At 41.5% G+C, this 25403-nt stretch overlaps 1 protein-coding gene across 1 annotated transcript; it reads left to right on the top strand.

Moving 5' to 3' along the window:
• Positions 1–14806: 14806 nt before the first annotated feature.
• Positions 14807–25088, top strand: LOC310985389 (GTPase IMAP family member 8-like; the record flags this gene model as incomplete). The annotated part of the gene is made up of 3 exons (XM_083970962.1): positions 14807–14861; positions 15697–16632; positions 24175–25088. 3 exons carry the CDS (start codon positions 14807–14809, stop codon positions 25086–25088), a joined length of 1905 nt encoding a protein of 634 aa, XP_083827088.1.
• Positions 25089–25403: the final 315 nt, after the last annotated feature.

Here is a 25403-nt window from a genome sequence, read left to right as displayed (position 1 = left end):
AAACACACAAACAGACAAATGCACAAACACAAAGGTGTGAAAACCTCCGACACAGAGAAACAGGAGGAGAAGAGAGAATCACCTCCTGTGGAAACATCCAGGTTGATTTTTACTTTGACTTGTTTTGTTTTTAACAGCTTCAGCCAGAAAACTCCTAAAAGACAAAGTGTAAATGTTTTACAGTGACATTATGATAAAGTTTGTTCCCCTCTGGTTTAAATTGTGTGTTAATGTGTTTAACAGTTCATCAAGTGGAAGATGAAATGATCTCCAAAAGACAAAGAGTTAAACATGAAACATTCTTTCTTGCAGCAGCCAACAGAATGGGAAACCCAGGAGACTTGAGCTCTCAGAGAACTTTGACCAAGGTATCATCACTGTCTCCAGTCCCAGTCCTCATAATAACCATGTGTCTTGATATTTACATTTTTCCTCCTCAGCTACAAAGAAAAGAGGATTTGATGTAAAATCTAAACCATATTTAATGTGAACAAAGTTTGGATTGAACAGAAGAACACAGCACAGAACCTGCTGAAGTCTCCTCCCACTGGTGACACCAAGTTGTTACCATGGTTACTCAAGCAGATACTACAGTGGTTCTCAAAGTGGGGTCCGGGGTCCCATCAGCTTTTTCTTGAAATTTTACTGCTTTTTTTTCTAGAATTTGTAAAAAAAATTATTTAACCACTTTTTCTACATTTTTTAAAAAACCTTTTTTCTTTTTGAGAAATTTTACTGGTTTCTTCTAGAACTTTTAAAAAGTTTTTTGAGAAATTTTGCCACTTTTTTCTAGAAAATCTTTAACTTTTTTTTTTTTTTTAAAGAAATGTTACCACCTTTTCTACATTTTTTAAAAAACTTTTTTTGAGAAATTTTACTATTTTCTTCTAGAATTTTTTTAAAACTTGTTTTTGAGGATTTTTTTTTTACCACTTTTTCTACATTTTTTTTCTTTTTTCCAGAATTTTTTCTTTTAAGAATTCTTACAAGTTTTTTCTAGAATTTTTCTTAAAAACGTTGTTTTTGAGAATTTCTTTTACCACTTTTTTCTAGAAATGTTTCTCTACAATTTTTCCAAAAATTCACGCCATTGGCCCTAATTTGAATTCACATTGACTAAAAGAGTAACGTTCTTCAGTCCCAGAACAAATACTGTATTTGTCTATTTCTGGTGTTTGCTTCAGAAGTGTGTCCAATGGCGGTCCGTGGTCTAAATTCTGTCAGTTTAGGGTCCTTGATGTAAAAAAAAAGTTTGAGAACCACTGCTCTACAGTAGTTGAACTATTTGAATTATCTTAAAGTTACTGAATTACATCACAGAAACCAAAGTGAGCCAAGACGTCACTGCAGCTGTGGTCTTGCTCAAAATCAAAGCAGTGTCAGTGGAGACTCGGCTTCCTCACAGCTGCAGTTCAGAGTTCGTCCTGCAGGGGGAGCTGCTGCTGCACCAACTCCTCCTCCTTTGTTCCCTCTCTCTCTCTCTCTCTCTCCTCATTCATTCATCTTTTTTCCTTCCTCTTTCTGCACAACAAGCCACTCTATCATTCTCTATATCTCCCTCTCTCTCTGCTTTTAGACTCCCTCTTTGATTGTTGGACTCACACCCGACTCTGACCCTCCACCTCCTCCATCCTTCATTGATTTCACTTCTCCTCTCTCTCTCTCTGACTTCTCCTCACTCCCACATTCATTTTTAACCTCCCTCGCCCTCTGATCGCTCTGACGTCTCTATCAGAGGCAGCGAAGGAGCTCGACGTCGATCTGCAGGGAGAGAAACAGGCTGAAACTCACAGGAGGAGCTTTCACACACGCTTAACAACCAACAAACACACACAAAAAATCCCACATTGTGAAATATAGATCAATATCACACAGCGGGTCTGTTCTCACTCTGAACCACAGAAGACCGGTGTGTTAGAGGAAAAACACAAAGGAGCTTCTCTCAAATCCTGGGAAAAAAAAAAAAAAAACTTGAAGGAAAACCGTGAGTCCAGCAGCAGGAAGAAAAGACCAGAACAACGAGAACGACGTTTGTTGTTGGTTTTGCTTTTGTGTGATATATGACACATTTCTGAGGCTGAGAATCTGTTTCAAATGCAAAATCAGATAATCACATATTTAAATCTGAAACAAGTTGCACAGTTACATGTAACGTTGTCTTCTTATCTTCTTATTTTATTTTCAATCAATCAATATTTGTTCAGTTCTGGTGGGTTTTTTGTTTTGTTTTACTAACTTTGTTTAGAAGGAGTTGAAATGTGTTTTAGCTTCTCTCCACTGTAATAGCAGTTGTTCTAACTTGTTCTGGACTCGGACTTGAAAACATCTCCGCCGGTCTCCTGAGGAAAACGGCCGAGCCGGTTCAGACCGGACGATCAACAAACTCATCGTCTTCTTTTACAAAAACACATTTTTATTATACAGGTAATACTCAGAAAATTAGAATATCGTGAAAACGTTCATTCATTTAAGTAATTCAATTTAAAAGGTGAAATGAATATATTATTTAGACTCATAACAGGCATTGCAAGATATTTCAAGCTTTTATTTGTTAGAATTTTGATTATTATGGCTTACAGCTTATGAAAACCCCAAAATCAGAATCTCAAAAAATTAGAATATAGTGAAAAAGTTCAATGTTAGCTCAAATTGTCAGCCAATTAATCCAAAACACCTGCAAAGGGTTCCTGAGCCTTTAAAAGCTCTCTGTCTGGTTCAGTACAGTTCGCAATCATGGGGAAGTGAATGAACTTTTTCACGATATTCAAATTTTCTGAGTATTACCTGTAAGTGTATAAGAGTTTGTTTCTGAGCTCCAGGTCTCAGTTTAACTCACTGTGTTTTTGAACGCTGCAGAAGTAGAATTCATCATTATTAGATGGACTGTAGTGTGTGTGTGTGTGTGTGTGTGTGTGTGTGTGTGTGTGTGTGTGTCCATGCTGGGCTCCAGTGAACCGGCCTCTGGCTTTGCAGCTGAATGAAGAACTGAGTTTCTGGAGCTGGTGAACGTCTCCTCCAAACTTCTTCTTCCTTCCTTTTCTTTTTCTTCTTCCTCTCTTACTTTGTTTTCTCCTTCTTTTCCTTCCTCTTCTTCTCCTCTTCATCTTTTTTTTGTCTTATTCTTCATCTTCTTCTATGTCTTCTTCTCCTTTTCCCTCCTCTTCTTCTTTTCCCTAATCTTTTTCTTCTCATTCTCGTTCTCCGTGTTCTTTTTCTTCATCTTCTTCGTCTTCCTCTGTGTTTTCTTCTCTTCTTTTTCTTTTTCTTCCTCTTCTTCTACTTTTTCTTCATCTTTTTCCTCATTATTCTCCCTTTCCTTCCTCTTCTTCTTTTTCCTAATCTTTTTCTGCTTATTCCTCTTTTTCTTTTTCCTCTCCTTCTCGCTCTCCGTGTTCCTTTTCTTTATCTTTTTCTTCTTCGTCTTCTTCTGTGTGTTCTTCACTTTCTTTTTCTACCTCTTCGTCTTCCTCTTTCTTCTCCTATTCCTTCTTTCTCTTCTTTTTCTTCCCTGAACACTTCTGTTTCTGCTTGTTTTTCCCTTTTCTGTCCCTTTTTCATCCTCTAGTTGTTCTCTCTCCATCCTGCTCTGGACCTGGATCCTCCTCTCCGTCGTGGTGCACTGCAAAAACTCAAAATCTTACCAAGAATATGTGTCTTATTTCTAGGCAAAATGTAATTTCTAGTCAAAACAAATCTCATTCTACTTAAAATAAGACTCATCACATAAAAAGCAGCTTGTTTTTAGACACTTTTTACTTCTTTCAAGCAGATTTTCACTTGAAATAAGTAGAAAAATCTGATAGAAGAGCAAGTTTTTCTTTCTTATTACAAGCACAAAAAAAAACTTGCTTTCACTGGCAGATTTTTCTACTTATTTCAAGTGAAAATTTGTTTGAAACAAGTAAAATGATCTAAAAACAAGTTAATTTTTAGGTGATGAGTCTTATTTTAAGTAGAAAGAGATTCGTTTCTACTAGAAATTAAACATTTTGACAAGAAATAAGACAGATATTCTTGGAAAGATTTAGAGTTTTTGCAGTGTGTCGTCTTAGAGCGGCTGCAGCTGGTCTCAGGTCTGTATCAAGGCGAGGAACTCTCCCCCTCTGTGCTTCATCACTGTCACTCTGGGAGCCGCAGAACGAGCTCCTATTCAATTAGCAGCAGCCGTTTGCAGCATAAAGATGTAGACGACCTCATTAAGCCGTAGGAGGGCACTGTTTGATCAGATTAAGAAGCGCTCACGTCTCTTTAAAAGATGCCGCTGCTCAGAAATAATTACCGGAGAGGAGACGAAACTAAGTGCATTTTCAATCTGCTGCGCAAACAGAGCAACATTCAAGTGCTTTAGTTTTAATATTTTGTCGGTTTTATGTCCTTAATTGGTCCATTTCTGGAAATATGTGCAAATTGGCTGCAGCCGCTCGGAGCGGAGGAGGATCCCCAGGGCCCCGAGGTCTGGGTCTGGATCGGGATGGAGAGGATTTAATTATCTCCCAGAGCTGGAAGTGGGTCGAGGTCTCTCTGCAGGGAAGCGGAGATGTGAGAGACCAGGACCAGGACCAGGGCTGCACTGATCACTGAGACACTGAGGAAGTGGTTGGACCAGTTTGTTCTGTTTTCCGGTTTGAATCCCGCATCGGGCAGCCCTTTCCTGCATGTCATTCCCCCTCTCCACTGTGCTATAAATTAAAGGCATTAAAAGCCCCCAAAATATACTTAAAGCAGAAGTAAGCGATATATTTGTGTTAATATAAGTCTTAAATAGTTGTATCTTCCGACAGCAATCACTTCTATAGAGTGTTTGGTCTGAAACACGGGTCTGTCAGTCACTCTGCTCTGCTCTGAGCCCAGGAGAAAACTTTCCTTGTATCCTACAACCTTTATCCAATGAGGAGAGAGAACGGCATAAAGGGGCAGTCCTCTCTGTGTGTGCAGCCAAGGGATGCGCCTGAATGTGGTGATCTGGTCTGGTCCGGTTTGGTCCGGTTTGGTCTGGTCTGGTTCAGTCTGGTCTCAGTCTTTGGTCCAAACACAATGACTCTGGAGACGTTCAGTCTTTTCTTTTTGTGTTGAGTTTTCTTTTTTTCCACAGCAACTGTGGCTGTTTTCACAGCCACAGTTGCTGTGGCTGTGACTGGTCTGTGGATCTGTCTGTTCTGGTCTGGTCTGGTTCAGATTCAGATTTCAGATTTATTTATTTAAAAATGGGAACAGTCCATATTGATGGACATTGACATGTAAATATGTGTGATTGTAGCCAAGTGGCTAATTTCCATCCCCAGTCCCATTCGCAGGTTGATGTTAGACATAAAAAACAATGACGATAAAAAGTACAAGAGGCAGGACTAGGACAACAAAACACCTTGACATCTTACACAAAACATATATGAAGGACATACATAAACCAGCAGTTAACTGACCAAAGACGGTTAAAAGAGTGGGTAAGGGGACCAACAGATTACTGAGAAGTTATAAAGTGCTACAGTGCTAGTTAAAGTGCTATGTGCTAAAGTGACGAGTGCATAAGTGCAAGATTGTATTTAATTTGATTGCACGATGCCCCAATAAAGTGCAAGATGGACTTAAATTGCACTATCCCATAGCACACGATTGCACATGCAGATGTGTGTCCAATATTGCACAAAGTTTGTATACATAAATGTATTATGTACACACCATTGTATGAAATTGAGATAGGCCTACATATGTATATGTATCCACCTTTTTCCGAACGTCAAATACGTAGCCTGTTTTGCTCTTCCGGTGGAATTTTATGTTTACGTTTCCATGGTTTCGGTAGTCGCGGTAAATGCATGGATTTATTTTATTTATTTTTTTCAATGAAAATCTGTAAGACGCATGGATCATCACAGCAGCTTTTAACAATGGATATCACACAAATTGACATCCGTGTTAAAAGCCAGCGTTAATAGATCCATGCGTTTACCGCAACTATGACAACAACTGAAAACCATGGAAACGTAAACGTACAATTCCACCAAACCGGCAAAACCGGAAGTCGGTTTTGACCATAGACGACGTTTGGAAACTTGTGGATACACAATACAGAAAAGGAAGGAAAAAATAAGGGAAAAAAAGTAGAAAAGAATACAGAGTGGTGCCCCATACAATCAACCAATCAGGCGAACATACACTTCTAGACTTCATGATCACAGGTCTGATTTTGTAATAGCCATGCCTTAAGTTAAGAGCTTTGGTAAAAGAGGTAAGAGTTGGAAGTTCATATAGTGCTAGGTCTGGTCTGGTCTGGATTGGTCTGATCCGGTCCAGTCTGGTCTGGTGACTGTGACTGGTTTGTGGATGAGAACGCAGCTTTTTCTTTTTTTTTTTTTTTTATTTAAAAGGGACAATACACATTAATGAACATCCGTACGTGTGCACAAATGTAAATGCGTCAGAGTTAGCAACTTGCTAATTTGCATCCGTAGTCCCTTGGCAGGTAACACACAAACAGACAGAAATACACAAGAATTATAACAGTGGTTCACAGTCATATACACATTCATACCTATACATAAAGTGCATGTGATCTATAAAGTGCCTGGTATAAAGTGCCAGTTTCTAAAGTGCAAGTGCAAGTTTAAATAGATAAAGTGATGGCCCACACCCGCTGCCTGGGGTGGACCATTAATGGCGGTGGACGACGTGTCTTCTCACTGTCCATCAGTCTCTCTGCAGGGACTCACTCGCTCCCAGACACAACAAAGAGAATCAGAGTTTTATTATTATTTTATTATTATTATTTTATTATTTTCACGTTGCCCATCATCATCATCATCATCATCATCATCATCATCATCTTCCCCTCAGTAAAGAGAATAATGAAGGTGGAGCCGTGTTGGGATGAGCTGTCACAGACTGAGCTGCATCAAAAGGAGGCCAGAGCTCTCTGGAGGAAAAAAATAAAAGTTTATATTCACATTAAAGGCTCAGTGTGTTGGACGGACCAGGCCGATGCTGCGTTCACTGGTTCAACGTTAGAGAGCGTTGATGTGTTTTTCTCCCCTCTGTGTGAAAAACAGTTGGAGTCGTTCTGTTTGTTTTGCTGCAGTTGAGTTTCAGTTCGTCCTCTAAACACGGAGAAGCTGCGAAGACGCCGACACGTTCGACCGACGTGGTTTTTTTAATCTTCTGTCATAAAAGTTTAAATAAGAACCGAGTAGCGCAAAGACAACAGGGGGGAAGAAAAACAAAGACAAAGAGTGTCATCGAGGCTGTGGAGGGAAGAATACAGGTCACTGATTTATTTAACAAGGAGAACAAAGGCAGAGGAGGAGATCCAGGGTTAAAGGTCAGAGAGGTCAGGAAACATGAAGCTACTGAGGAGCTGGAGACACAGAGATAATCCATACAGTATAAAGGTAGATGTTTGTGTTAAAGCTCCATACAGTATAAAGGTAGATGTTTGTGTTAAAGCTCCATACAGTATAAAGGTAGATGTTTGTATTAAAGCTCCATACAGTATAAAGGTAGATGTTTGTGTTAAAGCTCCATACAGTATAGAGGGAGATGTTTGTGTTAAAGCTTCTTCAAAATAAAGGTATAGATGTATGTATTAAAGCTCCATATAGCTACCTACAATATTCCTTATAAATATATATGTATATTTATTTTTCACCAGAAGTTTTTAAATTCTCATCAAACTGTGACTTTATTCTTATATTTCTCAGAATCTCAGGTTTAATCTCTGTGTGTCATATTGTTTTATACTGTGTTATTGTTGTGTTCATGTATCTTCTATTGATGTTATATGTGGGATTATAGAGTCACTTACACTGATTTATATGGAAATAGGAACATATATGTTCTTTAAATGAATTACCCATTGTCAAATATTAAAAATATTAATTGATAATTAATTAATATATTATATATTTTATAATATATTTGGTAAAAAATGTTGCAACCCTGTGTGTAACTGATTCTTAACAAAAAAGTTAAAGTTCATTAAAAATGCACATCTATAATCAGGTTATGAATGTTTATTATTATTATCATTAATTTCAAACCTTTATTTTCTCTGACATAAATGGGAAGTGTTATGTTTTTATATAATTTATATGCACATATGTTTATGGATTGATTTTGTGTTTATTTTATATGTTTTGAGTCGTTTTCAGTGTGTACACAGACTTTCTTTTGGAAATGATGTCGTGTTATACGGGAACATTTTCTTTTTTTAAATGAACAAGAAAAAAAATGTTACTTCCCTGCTTCACTGTGGGCTAAATTCACTCACTATTACATCATGTGCACATACAGTATATATAGCCCGTATGTATTTATTTATATCTATCTATCTATGTGTGTGTGTGTGTGTGTGATCACCGTGCAGACTGACTGACTCTCTCTCTGCTGGGACGTCAGGACCGAGTGTTTGGATGAAGTTCCTCTCTCTCCTGCCATCAGCACATCACACAGAATATGTGATTCTCCTCTGGAAGCCGCCGCTCGTGGGGGATTTGGTAATCCTGTCAAAAAAAGATGTGAGGAGAAGTTGAGAGAGGGAGAGAGAGACAGAGAGAGAGAAGCAGAGAGGGCTTTGATCAACAGGAGATCTCTCTGGCAGCTCTCTCTCTCTCTCTCTAGAAACACCTCTCGTCTCTTCCTGTTGTTCTCCTTCGTCCTTCACTTTGCCCTTTACAGTGAAAACTTACAGCTCTATACGTTCAGATCCTCAGAGCTCAGCCTTTTAAACTGCTGCTCTTTGTTCTCCGGCTCCTCGGCTCTCACTGCTGCTGCTGCTGCTTCATATAAACCAAAGTTTGACTCCTCACTTCACTTCAAACCTGAACCCACTGGTGATCAACTCACATGAGAGAGAAGGAGGAAGAGGAGGAAGAGGAGGAAGAGGGGGAAGAGGGGGAAGAGGGGGAAGAGCGATCAACCCCCCGTCAGTCACTGGGTCGGGGGGGGAGGAGGAGGATGGTTCATAATATCAGATAAGAGTTTCTATGCCACAGTTTGATTCTCTCAGTTTTTCTCTGAATCTTGATCTCCTCAGCTGTGACACCTTCAGATGTTTATGTGCATCTTTTAGAAGCTGCAAGACTCTTAAATATTCTGTAGGCGAGTCTGTTGGGAACGATGCACTGGAGTCATTTGTGATGACTCTATGTATTTATGTATTGTGTATTATTTGTGTATGCTATGTAATTGTCCTTCGGGGACATTAAAGATTTTCAAATCAAATCATTTCTCCTCTTGCTTATATAACTTATATATGTAAATATATGTCAAGTCAGTAAAAGCTTTAAAAAGAAGCTAAAGCTGCCTCTTTTCTGTTCGACCTTCATCTGATCTTTAATCTTACTGTGTTGAGGTTTTATCTGTTTTATAATCTGTTTATTATTTACACTGTTTCCTTAGCTACTGTGAGTTTATTTCTGTTTTTATGTTTTTTATTTAGATAAATTAACTTTGTTTTATTTTGGAGGTCACCAACAAACACATTTTACCCAGGAGTCAAACTGAACTGAACTCCTGCCTGAGAGAATCTGTGATGGTCTATGTTGGACTGTAATGGTCTATGTTGGTCTCTATTTGTTTGTGATAGTCTGTGATGGTCTATGTTGGTCTGTGTTGGACGGTGATGGTCTATGTTGGTCTGTGTTGGACTGTGATGGTCTATGTTGGTCTGAGATGGGCTATGTTGGTCTCTATTGGTCTCTGTTGGACTGTGATGGTCTATGTTGGTCTGTGATGGTCTATGGTCTGTGATGGTGTATGTTGGTCTCTATTGGTCTATGTTAGTCTCTGATGGTCTTTAATGTCTCTGTTGGTATTTGTTGGTCTCTATTGGTCTCTGATGATATCTGATGGTCTCTGTTGGACTCAGATGGTCTCTGTTGGACTGTGATGGTCTTTGTTGGTCTCTGTTGGTCTCTATTGGTCTCTGTTGGTCTCCGATGGTCTTTAATGTCTCTGTTGGTCTCTATTGGTCTCTGTTGGTCTCCGATGGTCTTTAATGTCTCTGTTGGTCTCTATTGGTCTATGTTGGTCTCCGATAGCCTTTAATGTCTCTGTTGGATTATGTTGGTCTGTGATGGTCTCTGTTGGACTATGTTGGTCTCTGGTGGACTCTGTTGGTCTCTATTGGTCTCTGTTGGTCTTTGTTGGTCTCCGATGGTCTCTAATGGTCTGTGTTGGCCTTTGTTGGTCTCTGATGGTCCATATTGGTCTCTGATGATGGTCTCTGGTGGTGTCTCATTCCTTTGTTGGTCTGTGGTGGTCTGTTATGGTAGTCTGTTGGTATATGATGGTCCTCGTTGGTCTCTATTGGTCTCTGGTGGTCTGTGTTGGACTCCAATGGTCTCTATTGGTCTCCGGTGGTCTCTAATGGTCTGGGGTCTGGCCTTGTTCAGATCTGGTCTGGTTTCCATTGGTCCTGGTCAGTTAAAAGTCAGGAGAAAAAAACAAACAATTAAAAGCTTTATTATGAAAATGTAGGCACACATACAGGCACACACGCACGCACACACACGCACGCACAGTTTTTGTTTCTTGTTCTAGTCTCTCTGTTATTGTGAGCTCTGTGATGACAAAGAGAGTAAAAGCTTTATCGCTGTCAAGAGTCCTGTTGGATTAAAGACTATGTTCAATGCAGACAGAATGGTTATCATTTAGTTATTTAGTGATAAACTTTTTGTTAGAAGCGCTAACACAGCTAAAAATGTGGTGAATACCTCAAGGCCAAAGCAAAGAGAGGAGGAATCATTTCCAACAGTCATCTCTAACCCTAACCCCTGCATTTGTAGCTTTAACATGGCAACGCAGCAATTCCTGTTTAAAAGAGTTTTTGACCTCTGTACTTGAACAATGTTAGAAACTTCAAGTTTTTTTTGACCACAGTTCATGTATGAACTCAGTACAGACGAAAACGTGACTAGAGTGAGCTGGTGATGTGATTTTATCTTGGTTCCTGGTTGTATTTATTACATGTTGTGCGTCACAGGATCATTTAGTCTGATTAAGGTGTGGTCTTAGTTTTATTCACAACGGCACAAGAGGAGTTGAACCAGAGTAACAGAAAACAAGATAAGACACAGTACCTGGATTAGAGACCCTGACCATCCGTCACTACACTGACTGGAACTTTTATTTTTTGACAACATGCCTGGTGGTGAGTCAAAATCCCTACATGCATTTCACAATTTTTCTGCCATTTCTTATGTGATATAAAATATTAACTGTGCTGTATAGGCTGGTGTGAAATGGCAATGTGTTCAATGGGGCTGATGGTTACTGTATGTGTTCAACTTGTGTTATGTCAACTGGCCTGAATGAACATTTCTAATGAAGTTCAAAATGAATAGTTATGAAAAATGTTTTTCATTTGTAATTTGCCTCACTGTTTTACTGCTCTGACTCACAGTAACTACGAGCAGAGTTCATGTCACTCAGCTAACTGCAAGTTGGGGGGGGGGGGGGGGGCAGCCATAGATATGTTTTCATTGTCATGCGCCAGCATTGAGTCAAAGTTAATCGGCTTTATTGTTCACTTTTATGGCATTGCAGCATTTGGCAGAAGGGGCAATGTCTGTTTATGAGTTCCAGTGTTGTAAAACCTGCGTGAGATGGCTTAACTCATTGAGTGCCGTGCTCCTTTCCAAAGTTTTAGTCAAGTGTACTGGCAATTTAGACAATTTTTGACGATTTTTGTAGAGCCACAGTGTATTCTATATTTTTGCCATCAACACATACTGTGGCTCATTTGAAAGGTGAAACTTTATGCGTCAAATGGCCACAAACCGCTTGTTTCTACGTGCCTCTGTTCCTGAGAAAAGTCAAGCTAAACATGGCTGAGTTTCACCAAAATCCCTGCTTTTTTTCTAGAAAAGGAGATAGAGCGTCTTTTATGAAAGGTGCTCTGTTTGTGCCTGTCGCTCTTCTGACACTCGCATTTCTGGATCAAAGGGCTCGTGTAAGATAAATATATACAACAATTGACCTTTCGCAAAAGCCCGGCCCCCCTTAGTTACCGTTGCTAGCCCGTCAAGCTTCTCGACGCTGCCCCGAGTGTCAACAGTGTTTTTATATTGAGTGTCTTGCTCAGAGGCATATGAGCGCTATATTTATGAATATTAATAATCACTAAACAATCTGACACCACTACAAAATTGCGTAATAATTTCCGCGAGATTTGGACGGACTAGGAAGAGGAGCTTCCGCTACAAACAAGCTTGAAATATAGACTTATTTAATTTTTTTCGGAACAATTTCTCATTTTGGGGCTTCAATACAAGACGGACATTACATACGAGCAGCATGGAGGTATTTGGATGTTTTTTGGTGTGTCTTTTTGTTACGAAGACAGTTGGTATCCATTTGCAACCGTTATACTGACATGCACTGCTAACTCATAGAAGCCACGGATAACTCTGAAACTTCTCCCAGCCCTTAGTCGACGTGAGGGTTAGTACATAATGAGTGAAATTTCAATTTTGAGTGAACTATCCCTTTAACTCTTTCGCGATCTTTGACGAGTAAACTCGTCACAGTGTGACGAACGTTCAGGACCGTTGACGAGTTAAATCATCAAAACCTTTTTTTTTTTTTACAGATTATGATAATAGACACTCTCAGGTACCCTGTCTGTGAATATGGTAGTCCTCTGATATGTGAAACTGTTTTAAACTACAATCAAAACATAATGGTTTTTATAAACTGTGTGATCTTGGTTTTGTCTGAGTAATTGGTCTCCTTGAATGCTGCTCTGGGGACAAAGCGTGCTGTACGGCTGTCGGCTACAACCTAACAGTCTATGGCTACAACACGAGCAGCTCCGCCTTTATATCCCGAAAACCCATCAATCAGACCTCAGATCAGAGATGAGATTTAGATAAACCTGTATGTAGAATAGGGAATCCCACAATATCCGATTTCAGATCAGCAATGAGTTTGAGTTGCCTACAACAACAGCAACTCCCCCCAGCAACCGGTGGTCAACGCCGCTCGTGATGGTACGGGATTCAAATCAGATGAGAGTTAGATTTGACAGCTCCACGCCCATTTCTGGAGTTTTGTGATTGTTTGTTTGTCTGGTGGTGATTCGTTTTGCGAGCAACAATGAAAAGGAAAAGACAAAGAAAAATACAAAAGAAGAAGGTGGAATCTCGTATTTGTATAACGTTAACACCCCCCAGTGGTAAATGGTCTGTATTTTATATAGCGCTTTTCCATCGGAAACGATACCCAAAGCGCTTTACAGTATATCATACATCACATTCACCCATTCACACACACATTCACACACTGATGGCGGAAGCTGCCATGCAAGGTGCTAACCACGACCCATCAGGAGCAAGGTGGGTAAGGTGTCTTGCCCAAGGACACTACGGCAGCAACCCTCTGATCATTGGACGACCCGCTCTACCACCTGAGCCACTGCCGTCCCAGTGGGCCGCCCCAGTGGGCCGCCCCAGTGGATGTAGATTTGCCTACAAAAATACTTATTTAGCGGTAGAAATTATTTGGGAGACATGCCACACTGCAGAGTTCCCGGTAAAATGAGCGGATTGCCACTTGACACAAAAGTGCATTTTTCTCTGAAACTAGAGCGGGAGCTCCGTTTTTTGAGAAACCGAGCTCTCTTCTTCTCCTTCGTACGCACGAACGAAACGGTGGAAAAACTCGCTGTTTTTTCGAGGAGCACGTTGGAAAGTCACTCTTAAACCACTGCCTCGTTGTATCGGTCCGTCGTGGTGAAGAAGGAAGCCGAAAGGCAAAGCTCTCGATTTACCGGTCGATCTACGTTCCCCCCCTTACCTATGGTCATGAACTCTGGGTCATGACCGAAAGAACAGGATCCCTGATACAAGCGGCCGAAATGAGCTTCCTCAATGGAAGGCGTGTCAGTGGGATTGAGGAGATCCTCGAAGTGTTCCTTCCACCGCCCGACGATATCCCCAGTCGAGGTCAACAGCTCCCCTCCTCCACTGTAAACAGTGTTGGCGGAGCACTGCTTCCCCCTCCTGAGGCGTCGGATGGTTTGCCAGAATTTCCTCGAGGCCGACCAGTAGTCCTCTCCCATGGCCTCCCTGAACTTTTCCCAGACCCGAGTTTTTGCTTCCGCGACTGCCCGAGCTGCCGTCCGCTTGGCCTGCCGGTACCCGTCAGCTGCCTCGGGAGTCCCCCGAGCTAGCCAGGCTCGGTAGGACTCCTTCTTCAGCTTGGCGGCATCCCTTACTTCCGGTGTCCACCACCGGGTTCGGGGATTGCCGCTGCAACAGGCACCGGAGACCTTACGGCCACAGCTCCGGACGGCCGCGTCAACAATGGAAGTGGAGAACATGGTCCATTCAGACTCAATGTCTCCAGCCTCCCTCAGAATCCGGTCAAAGCTCTCCCGGAGGTGGGAGTTGAAAACCTCCCTGACAGGGGATTCTGCCAGACGTTCCCAGCAGACCCTCACGATACGCTTGGGTCTGCCAAGTCTGACCAGCTTCCTCCCCTGCCAGCGGATCCAACTCACCACCAGGTGGTGATCAGTTGACAGCTCAGCCCCTCTCTTCACCCGAGTGTCCAAGACATACGGCCGGAGGTCAGATGACACGACTACAAAGTTGATCATTGACGTCCGGCCTAGGGGGTCCTGGTGCCACGTGCACTGATGGACACCCTTATGCCTGAACATGGTGTTCGTTATGGACAAACTGTGGCTAGCACAGAAGTCCAATAACAAAACACCACTCGGGTTCAGATCGGGGAGGCCGTTCCTCCCAATCACACCTCTCCAGGTAACACTGTCGCTGCCTAGTGAGTGTTGAAGTCCCCCAACAGAACGATGGAGACCCCAGTTGGAGCACCTTCCACCCCTCCCAGGGGCTCCAGGAAGGCCGGTACTCTGTAGCCCCAGGGTGGGGCCCCGGTAACGCCAGTCCGGGCGACGTAAACTTCCTTGCTGTTTTCTTCTTCATAAGGGGCTTTGTTTTTTTGTTTTTATTATTTCACTCTGGATCATATAATTATTTTTTATATGCAAACATTGTGAATGTAACACTCTAGTTTATTTATGTACTGTTGGTTTTATTCCATTGGTTTAGTTTTTCTCCATGTCGAACCACAGTGCACATAGCACTTTAACTTAAGGAGCTGCTGGTTTGATCAGTTCTACGGATTTATTGATTTTATTGATTTATTTGTAATAGAGTGGAAGCACCCTTCACTGTTTTGAATGTGTGTTAAAGGTGTGAAAGTACTTTGTATGAATGTCTCGTATGTATTGTTTTGTGTATGCAAAATAAAGTTTGTAACGTGTCTGTTTGGAGCAGCTGCTGACAGATGTGCAGCTGACAATGACAGTTTCCTCATCACTAAACTTGAGCCACCATCAGATCCTCCCTCCTTCATGTCGTGATGACGGGACAAATTCTCTTGGACATACAGTATATTGGATATTCTGTGTTTTTCCTCTCTTTAACCGGCGTCTCGTTTCAGTTTTTGCCGGTTAGTCATTGGCTGGTGCACCCGCTGTTTCTCTCGTGCTTGCTCACTTATTCTCGGTGCGCATATGTTATATGTTATATATACCTGGTCGGGTCTTTGCTCATTTATTTGCTCAAACTTGGAGCGGCGGCGGATGATGATGATGCAGTGGTACTCAAATATAAATACAAAGATGTTATATTGAAAAGTACATTGCCAAGTTTATAAATGTTGCTCCTGTTGTTGCAGATCTGGATTTCCCTGAAGGCTTAAGGATAGTCCTGGTGGGCAAGACTGGCTCAGGGAAGAGTGCAACAGGAAACACCATACTTGGTAAAGATGCCTTCAGAGAGGACCCGAGCCCTAACTCAGTGACCACACAATGTGAGAAACAGAGCGGGAAGGTGGACGGGACTTTGGTCCAGGTGATTGACACTCCAGGTCTGTTTGATACAAACATCGATCAGGAAGAATTAAAATTGAGAATAGAGGAATGTGTCAAGATGTCAATACCCGGCCCTCACGCCTTCCTCCTGGTGATCAGGCTCGGAATAAGGTTCACAGAGGAGGAAAGAAAAACTGTGAAGTGGATCGTGGATAATTTTGGAGACGATGCCTCCATGTACACTATCATACTGTTTACGTTCAAGGACACGTTCAAGGATCAGGCTGAAGCTGAGAAAGCTGTGAAGGAATGCAAGGAGCTACGGAGACTCGCAGATGCATTTGGTAAAAGAACCCATGCCTTCAACAACAAAGACAGAGATGACCGCAAGCAGGTCTCAGAGCTAATCGACATGATCAAGGAAATGGTACAGGATAATGAGGGTAAATACTACACCAACGAAATGTATGAAAAAGCCCAGGAGAAGCTGAGAGAGGAGGAGGAGCGGAGGCAACAAGAGGAGAAACAGAAGAAAGAGGAGGAGTTGAAAGCATTGCTTGAAGAGAGGGAGAGGGAGAGGGAGAAGGAGAAGGAAGAGAGAGAGAAGGAGGAAAAGGTTAGAAAGACAAGAACATACATAGCTTTGGCTGTTGCTCTGGTGTTGTTGTTTGTTGGTGTGGTTATAGCCGTGTCAGCTGACACCAAAGTGGCTCTGGCTGTTGGAGCTCCTGTGATCCTCCTGGGACTTTTGGTCGGCGTGATAGCTCCCATTTGCATATGGAAAAAGGTGGGGTGCAACCGTGCATCGTCAGTGGTCTAACGATACACAAAAATCACGGTTCGATATGTACCTCGGTTTTGAGGTCTCGGTTCGGTTCATTTTCAGTACAGTAAGAGAACCAAATGCAAAACATATTTTGCTTGTTGTGTTGTTCTAAACCAAATTTACATGTTTTATATTGTACATTGTCCCTGATACAAATAAACTTATTAAACTAAACCAGGGGTCGACAACCTTAGGCACGGTTGCCACGGTTGCCACATCTTCGTGGTCGCTACCCCCCAGACTCTGGAACAGCTTCCCCTTCTCGGTCAGACTTGCCCCCTCCATCAACTCCATCAAAGAATCATCAAAGAATTTCACTGTAGCTGTATATGTGACAAATAAAGTACCTTTTTACCTTTACCTTTTTAACTCTTTTAAATCAAGACTAAAAACTCACCTTTTTACCTTATAAGTCATCTTGATCTTTGTTTTACCGTTTTGATCTTTTTGTATATTGCTGCTTCTGTTCTGTCTATCACTTAAATTCTTTCTTTATTTTTACTGTACAGTATTTTGGTCAACTTGGGTTGTTTTTAAGTGTGCTCTATGCAGTGGCGTAAATATCGACGGTGCAACCGGTGCAGCTGCACCGGGGCCCAGGCGCCGTCAGGGGCCCATGAAGGAAGAGAAAAAAAGAAAAAGAAAAAACAGCTGTCCAGTATTGCGACAGGCCCCTGTTTTTGTGAATGGCATAGCTCGACGCGGGTCGGTATAAGGTAACGCTGAGCGGCTGGTATGGGAGGAGGAAATTATCATTTATCCAATCACCTTGATACCTGTCAGTCATGATGAGTGGCGGTTTGAGCCCAGCTCAGGGCAGGCTGGTGTTGATATGGAGCCGCTGTCCGTGGTGCTTAAGCGCTGGTTTGCAGGGTGAGTTTGTGGCCAGTCACCTGTAACTGAGGTTGCCACGAGAACTGATACCTCTACATGCTGACACGCAAAAAATACGCCAGCATTTTTTCTCAGCGGACCGTGTCGATCCCTGTCGGGACTGACGCGGACAGAATACGCACGTGAGTCTGAGCAGCGCGAGGTCTCGGTGCGGCTGCAGTGGAGCTCGCGGTCCGTGTAGTATGTGAATGCAGCCGGACCTCGAGCCTTCCCCTCAGTGTGCGCCACAAGTTTGAGCTCATGTGAACATGACAACATGCCACACGTCTTTCTCCCGTCAGTTGTCATGATGGAAACATGACACTCTGACAGTGGTGCTGAGTTTGGATCATAACATATCCATGGTTTGGACCAGAGAAAAAACAAACGTGTGTATGTAATACATATGTGCTGAAAAATGAAACAATGTGTCATTTTTGCACCAGTTTGTGTAGCAGTTCTCTCAAGTGGCTGTGTGCGTGTCCGTGTGTGCGTGTCCGTGTGTGTGTGTGTGTGTGTGTGTGTGTGTGTGTGTGCGTGCGTGCGTGCGTGCGTGCGTGTGCGCTTGTGTTTAGGGCAGCAGGTATAGGGCACAAAAAAAATATTTGCACCGGGCCCATCACCATGATGTTACGCCACTGGCTCTATGAATAAACTTGATTGATTGATTTATATTTCGGAGTGTCGGATGTCAGAATGACAGCATGTAACCATGGGCACAGGATGCAAAACTAAAACATCTTTTCCTGTATAACTTTAGCAAATAAGGACAGGTTCATCTGTCTGCAGTATGTGACTGCTTTTTGCAGCAGAGGTCTTCCTGATACTGTATTAGTATTACACACATTGTTACTATGATGTTAGATTGTAACAAAGTTTTGACATAACAGTGACAGGAGTATGTGAATGTAATGCTGCCAGTAAACAAATGGTAAAAACACAATACTTTTTTGTTTGGGCTTATGAGAAACAGTATCAGTCCTCATGTATGAGCATAATGATACAATATGTTTTTCTGTAGATCTCATGAGCACAATGTCATGTGTGTCGTGTAGGGAAGTCCTCTTGTCAAGACACTTGAGGTATTTTAATTTTTTATTTTTTACTTTTCGGCATGTCTGCTTTGTCCAATGTTGTCTTTGTTTAATGGTTAATTCATTGTATGACCTATACTTTTCAATATATACAAAATAAAGAAAACAGAAATGTCAGTAATGCCTTGACAGAGCTTCTTTAGATTTGGCAGAAACCTTCACTTCAACTCAAGAATGAAATTAGATTTAGACTAATGAAAGGCCAGGTTACAGTGAGCGACCTCACAAAACACAGTATTTCCATGTGACCATGATATCTCCATTATTTCCCCCACATTTGGTACAAATGTTCACCTGGGCTCAAGGATGAAATAATCACACACATGTAGAACAGAGTTTTGGTGTTGATTCCACTTCCACAGTGACAGCCAATCACATTTATCTTTATTCATGTATCACGGACGCTCACTGGTTAGCAGGGCTCTCCTCAGCACATAAATATGGGCTGTGACGTAAACACAGTGCCAGTATGCGAGGATTGAGCCCATGGTAGGTTTGTTACACGAAGCACAGCGTTATAGCCACTGAAACTGTGTAAACAATGTAATGTAATAATGCAGTTATCATGATATTATGTTCAGGAAGCTGGCGACAGTTTTACATGTAACTAAATGTGTTACAGAGGGTTTATTTGGTTTAATGTTTATAACTAGCGACCTTAGCTCAAAGGCTAAGCTAACTTGCTAATTTTCCTCCATGAAGCTGTGATGAACGAGTGCTGTGCTTGACCGTGAGCTGACCAGTCATTTCCGTATCATTGTCCAGGTACATGTGTTTTTGTTTATATATTTATTTTTAATTAATGATGTACACAAATAAGGCCAGTATGCGAGGATTGAGCCCATGCTGTGTTTAACGAGTGCTGTGCTTGACCGTGAGCTGACCAGTCATTTCCGTATCATTGTCCAGGCAATAAAAGTCCGGTCCTGAAGCTAAGAGAGTGTCGGTCCTTCTTGCAAATAAATAACACAACGCAGACAACTGTTACAATGGTGCCGTGACCGTACTCCAGGACTCTTCACGTCGGGAGGATAGCCGCCGGTTCCCGGAGAAAACTACCGTGGTTGCAGCTGAGTCACTGATGCACCGGACTGTCCGTCTGGCGCAGTAGCGCTCTTTCACCAGTACTGCTGTCATGTGTCATGTGACAGCAGGGCTTCATTCCTTCACTGTTTTCCCATACTGTGGTGAGGTTTTGACACATTTTTGTCACCTGTGGGTTATTTGAACGTCATTTTATTTTTGTTTTGTTTATTTTACAACTTATTGAATCATTCAACAGGTCTTTTAGACTGAGCAGTCTTAGGGCTACTTTTTCATATTGACAGTGTACCCTGTTCTGTGGGGGTGTTTCTCTTTTTTTGATTTGGTTTCATTTTGGGGTATTTTTTTTTTGTCCTGATTATCAGTGATTTTGCTCATATGACTGCTATTTTCTGTTGTTTGAGTTGTTTTCATTTATAGGTTTTGCCTATCACGTAATTTCTTTTTTTGGGTACCTATAATCAGATACTTTACTTTTATTGTTTTTTTGTATTTTTATTCTCTGTTTCATGCACCTGCCATACTGAACATGGACTTTGGTGCTGGTGTTGGCAGGGGGAGAGGTGCATTCATGTACACTCCTATAACACCTGTCGGTAGGGGTAGGGCTAGGTTCCAGTCTACACCTATCATGTCCACCCCTATGCCAGATCTTGAGGACATTTCCAATAGTAATGATGCTTTTGCTGCTCCACCCCAGGTTGGCTGTGTTGGGCACGATTTACCTGGCGCAAATGAGAGCAATTCTTCAGTTCATGTTATTGCAAGCATAGCTAAAGAAATTGGAATGTCAATTGGAGAAAGTATTGCTTCCTGCATTGCATCACTAGTAGTGGAGCAGGTACAAATGTTGCTTGTAACGCATCTGGATCAGGGGGGGCAGACGCTTCTCTCGTGAACTGGGTAGTGAAGTCGGAAGTCACTGCGTGGCGCAGTGGTTAAAGTGGCCGCCCCATGTAGAGGCTACAGTCCTCAACGCAGGCGTCCCCGGTTCGAATCCCACGTCGGGCAGACATTTCCTGCATGTCATTCCCCCTCTCTCTGCCTCCCCCTTTCCTGTCTGTCTCACTATGAGCTATCCAATAAAGGCAAAAAGGCCAAAAAATACACTTACTAAAACTAAAAAAAAAAAATGTACCACTCTTTTGAACGTATATTGTTTTGAGAAGAAAAATGCTTTATTTTCGTGACCCCAGCCAACTAGTCGGACTACATTCGTCAGCACCGAAACCAGGCCGGAACTCCGCTCATGGGACGCAGTCCGGGGAAAGTCAGTGTCACAGCAGGTAACTGGTGATGGGGATGCCATATAGATTCATATCAAAAGACCCGAACTTTTTTTTTGATGTTTAGATGTCTTTTTTTTATTGGACAAAATGTATTTATATAAGATACACATACAATCTTGGTTTTCTGATAAGGAGTGCACCTACAAATGAAAAGATTTGTTCCACATGATTCTTATTATCTTTTGTTAATAAGGTTTTGGGAGAGGAAAAAAACACTTCCCAAGTATCAGTATTAAAGCAACGTGTAATTTTGGGCAAATTAAACTTTAAGTGAAACCAATAAATATTTTGTGTTCAAAGGGATGTGTGATTCATGCAAATGTTATTCTGCTTCATTACTGACATTATGGACAAAGAAGGTTACCTGTATCTGTATGAAGTAAAACATACTTTAATCTGAAACACAAGCTTTTATGTACTAAATTATCCTGAGAGTATTGTATTCAACCATGGTGTTGCAGACCTGACAAATCAGGTGTAAAGGCTGATGCACACCTAAAAAATGGAAGGAAACAACAAAGAAAAAAGGGTCTCCCGCACACTGTCAACTCACTTGGAAAAACATTGGTCAATGGTAATGAAATGACTGCTGGACACAGTTGTGTGTCATCTGCATGCAGAGGAACAGTCAGTCAGTCAGAAAAATGACACCAGATTTGCAGATGCTTTAATGTATCTAAGTGGAAATTAAACTGAGATCCCAAATTAAATTTAACATGTTGTTGGTTATACTACTTGGTTGTTTTCACTTTCCAAACCCATTTCTATAAATGTCAGTTCAGTTGATGAGGGTTTTCACATAAACTGAAACCCTGTGTACGTGCTTTAAAGGAGTGATATGTAAGAATGTGGTTGTTGCTGCAGTCAATTTCAAAACACAGCAGCGCGTTGTTTCCCCTCCCCTACCCCAGACTTTTCCTTTCTCTTTTCCTTAAAAGGAGAAAAGAGCTGATGTTGTTAATGTGCATTGTCCTTTTTTAAATAATTAAATTAAATAAAATTATTCCCTTTAGCTTTAACTGCAGCTGCTGCAGCTCAAACTAACTAGGCTATATGCTCACTACAGCAAGCTGTGTATCAAATGGCAGAGAGACATGCCGCTTATTTCTACCGTGTGATATCAAAGAAATATGACCATAATAACCGATAATATAGAAAACAATCTTCCTTGTTTCAGCTCAGTGGAAGCTTAACTGGCAACCCGGAGCCTGAAACGCCACTGACGCTGTTTCCAACAATCATCTCTAACCCTAACCCTAAGAGTTTTTGACCTCTGTACTTGAACAATGTTAGAAACTTCAAGTTTTTTTGTCCACAGTTCATGTATGAACTCAGTACAGACGAAAACGTGACGAGAGTGAGCTGGTGATGTGAATTGTGGTTAACACAATGTCAGGTTTCATACCTTGGTTCCCGGTTGTACATTTTATTACATGTGAGTGATCGTGACCAGGTGACAGCTGTCACTGTATTTACATTAGAGACAGTGTTGTGTGTCACAGAAGGTGTGGTCTTAGTTTTATTCATAAGGGCAAAAGAGGAGTTGAACCAGAGTAACAGAAAACAAGATAAGACACAGCACCTGGATCAGAGACCCTGACCATCCGTCACTACACTGACTGGAATTTTTATTTTTTGACAACATGCCTGGTGGTGAGTCAAAATTTCTTATGTAATATAAAATATTAACTCAAAAACAATACATTTTTAGGTCATGCTTCATGTTAGATTTGACAAGAAATGTGTTATATCCTGTTCCACACACATACACACTCACACACAAAAAAACTCAATGGTGCTGATGGTTACTGTATGTGTTCAACTTGTGTTATGTCAACTGAATGGGTAACATTTCTAATGAAGTTCAAAATCAATAGTTATGAAAAATCTTGTTTCATTTGTAATTTTTTTGATTAAAACGTCTTGACTATAACTGATTTTCTTTCTTTCTTTTTTATTATTACATTTTATTAAATGAGTGGTATGTAAGAATGTTGCCAAAATTGTTGCTGCAGTCAAATTCAAAACACAGCATCGCAGCCTCCCCTAACCCTCAGACTCCAGGTTGCCAGACAGTGACGCGCTAACCTCCGCTCTGCTCACTCAGTCAGTCTCAAAGTCTCAAAGCAGAGTAAAAAGCTAAATATTCATCAACAACCTCACTGCTTTATTGCTGACTCACAGTAACTACGAGCAGAGTTCACGTCACTCAGGTGATCTGCAAGTTATCGTTACATTATCGTTACATTACACACACACACACACACACACACACACACACACACACACACACACACACACACACACACACAAACACAAACACACACACACACTGTAACCCCACATCTACGGGTGCCTTAGCCTTACGTGTTATTCACTTACTAAGAGCCAACTGAGACGTCTTACCACAGAATAAACGATAGGAGCCGCTCCATTTCTCCTCCACTTTCTGACGTCGGATCATAAAACATAGACATTTGAAGACCCAAAATATGCAGTGGGTCCACCAGACCCATGAACACCGGCTGAGTATGAACACCACACAAAGGGTTACATTGAACTTGTTTACTGTATACAATAATATACAGTGTATATATATACAAGTGATAATACTGGTCAGCTGTGGAGCATTCACAGTCATTCTACAGTAGTTGATTTGTCTGTAGCTCTTTTCACCAGCCAGGAGATGTTGAAAGTGTCTGACAAATTCTGACATCAAATTACAAGTCAGAATCTTGTGTGAACAAACTCAATCATTTCTAATAAAAATTCAACCAACTTCAAGTTTAAACAAGATAAATACATATAAATACAAATGTTAAAAAATTAAAAATACGAAACATATGTTAAAAAAGAGAGAAACACACACGCGCGCACGCGCACGCGCACGCGCGCACGCGCGCACACGCACACGCACACGCACACGCACACACACACACACACACACACACACACACACACACACACACACACACACACGGGCCTAATGCAAACAAAACTGGGACACATAGAAACACAGCTCCATAGTGCTACTATTGGTCAGTAACTCAACAGGGTATAGGTAGCCTTAAAGAGAGGTTATTCGAAAGGGAGACACACACAAGTCACAGAAACAAGTCACTCGAGTGATGCATGTGGTACTCAAATATAAATACAAAGATGTTATATTTTGAAAAATACATTGCCAAGTTTTAAATGTTGCTCCTGTTGTTGCAGCTGTGGATGTGTCTAAAGCCTTAAGGATAGTCCTGGTGGGCAAGACTGGCTCAGGGAAGAGTGCAACAGGAAACACCATACTTGGTAGAAATGTCTTCGAAGAGGACTCGAGCCCTGTGTCACACACCAAACAATGTGAGACAGAGAGTGAGGAGGTGGACGGGACTTTGGTCCAGGTGATTGACACTCCAGGTGTGTTTGATACAGACATGGAAGAGGAAAAGTTAAAAACGAGAATAGAGGAATGTGTCGAGATGTCAGTACCCGGCCCTCACGCCTTCCTCCTGGTGATCAGGCTTGGAGTAAAATTCACAGAAGAGGAAAGAAAAACTGTGCAGTGGATCGTGGATAATTTTGGAGACGATGCCTCCATGTACACTATCATACTGTTTACGTTCAAGGATCAGGCTGAAGCCGATGATGCTCTGAAGGGATGCAAGGAGCTACGGAGACTCGCAGATTCATTTGGTAAAAGAACCCATGCCTTCAACAACAAAGACAGAGATGACCGCAAGCAGGTCTCAGAGCTAATCGACATGATCAAGGAAATGGTACAGTATAATGGGGATAAATTCTACACCAACGAAATGTATGAAAAAGCCCAGAGGAAGGTGAGAGAGGAGGAGGAGCGGAGGAAACAAGAGGAAGAGGAGATGAAAGCGTTGCTTGCACAGAAGCGGAAGAAGGAGGAAGCGAGTGAGAAGGAGGAAAAGGTTATAAAGATAATAACATATGTAGCTTTGGCTGTTGCTCTGGTGTTGGTGATTGCTGGTGTGGTTATAGGAGTGTCAGCTGACTACAAAGTGGCTCTGGCTCTTGTAGCTCTGGGACTCTTGGTCGGCGGGATAGCCTCCATTTGCATATGGAAAAAGGTTGGGCGCAACGTCACGCGCAATGTATCGTCACCGTTGTAACGATACACAAAAATCAAAGTTTTGACATAACAGTGACAGAAGTATGTGAATTTAACGCTGCCAGTAAACAAATGGTATAAACACAATATATTTTTTCTTTTCACTCATTTATTGTTTGGAGTTTATTAAACTCACATCCTGAGTTACTGATTTTTTTTTTTATGGCTTATGAGGAACAGTATCAGTCCTCATGTATGAGCATAATGATACAATATGTTTTTCTGTAGATCTCATGAGCACAATGTCATGTGTGTCGTGTAGGGAAGTCCTCTTGTCAAGACACTTGAGGTTTTTTTATTTTATTTTTATTTTTTA

This window comes from Trachurus trachurus (assembly GCF_905171665.1).
Source record: "Trachurus trachurus genome assembly, chromosome: 4".
Taxonomy (NCBI): domain Eukaryota; kingdom Metazoa; phylum Chordata; class Actinopteri; order Carangiformes; family Carangidae; genus Trachurus; species Trachurus trachurus.
This window is presented reverse-complemented; position numbering and strand designations above follow the sequence as displayed.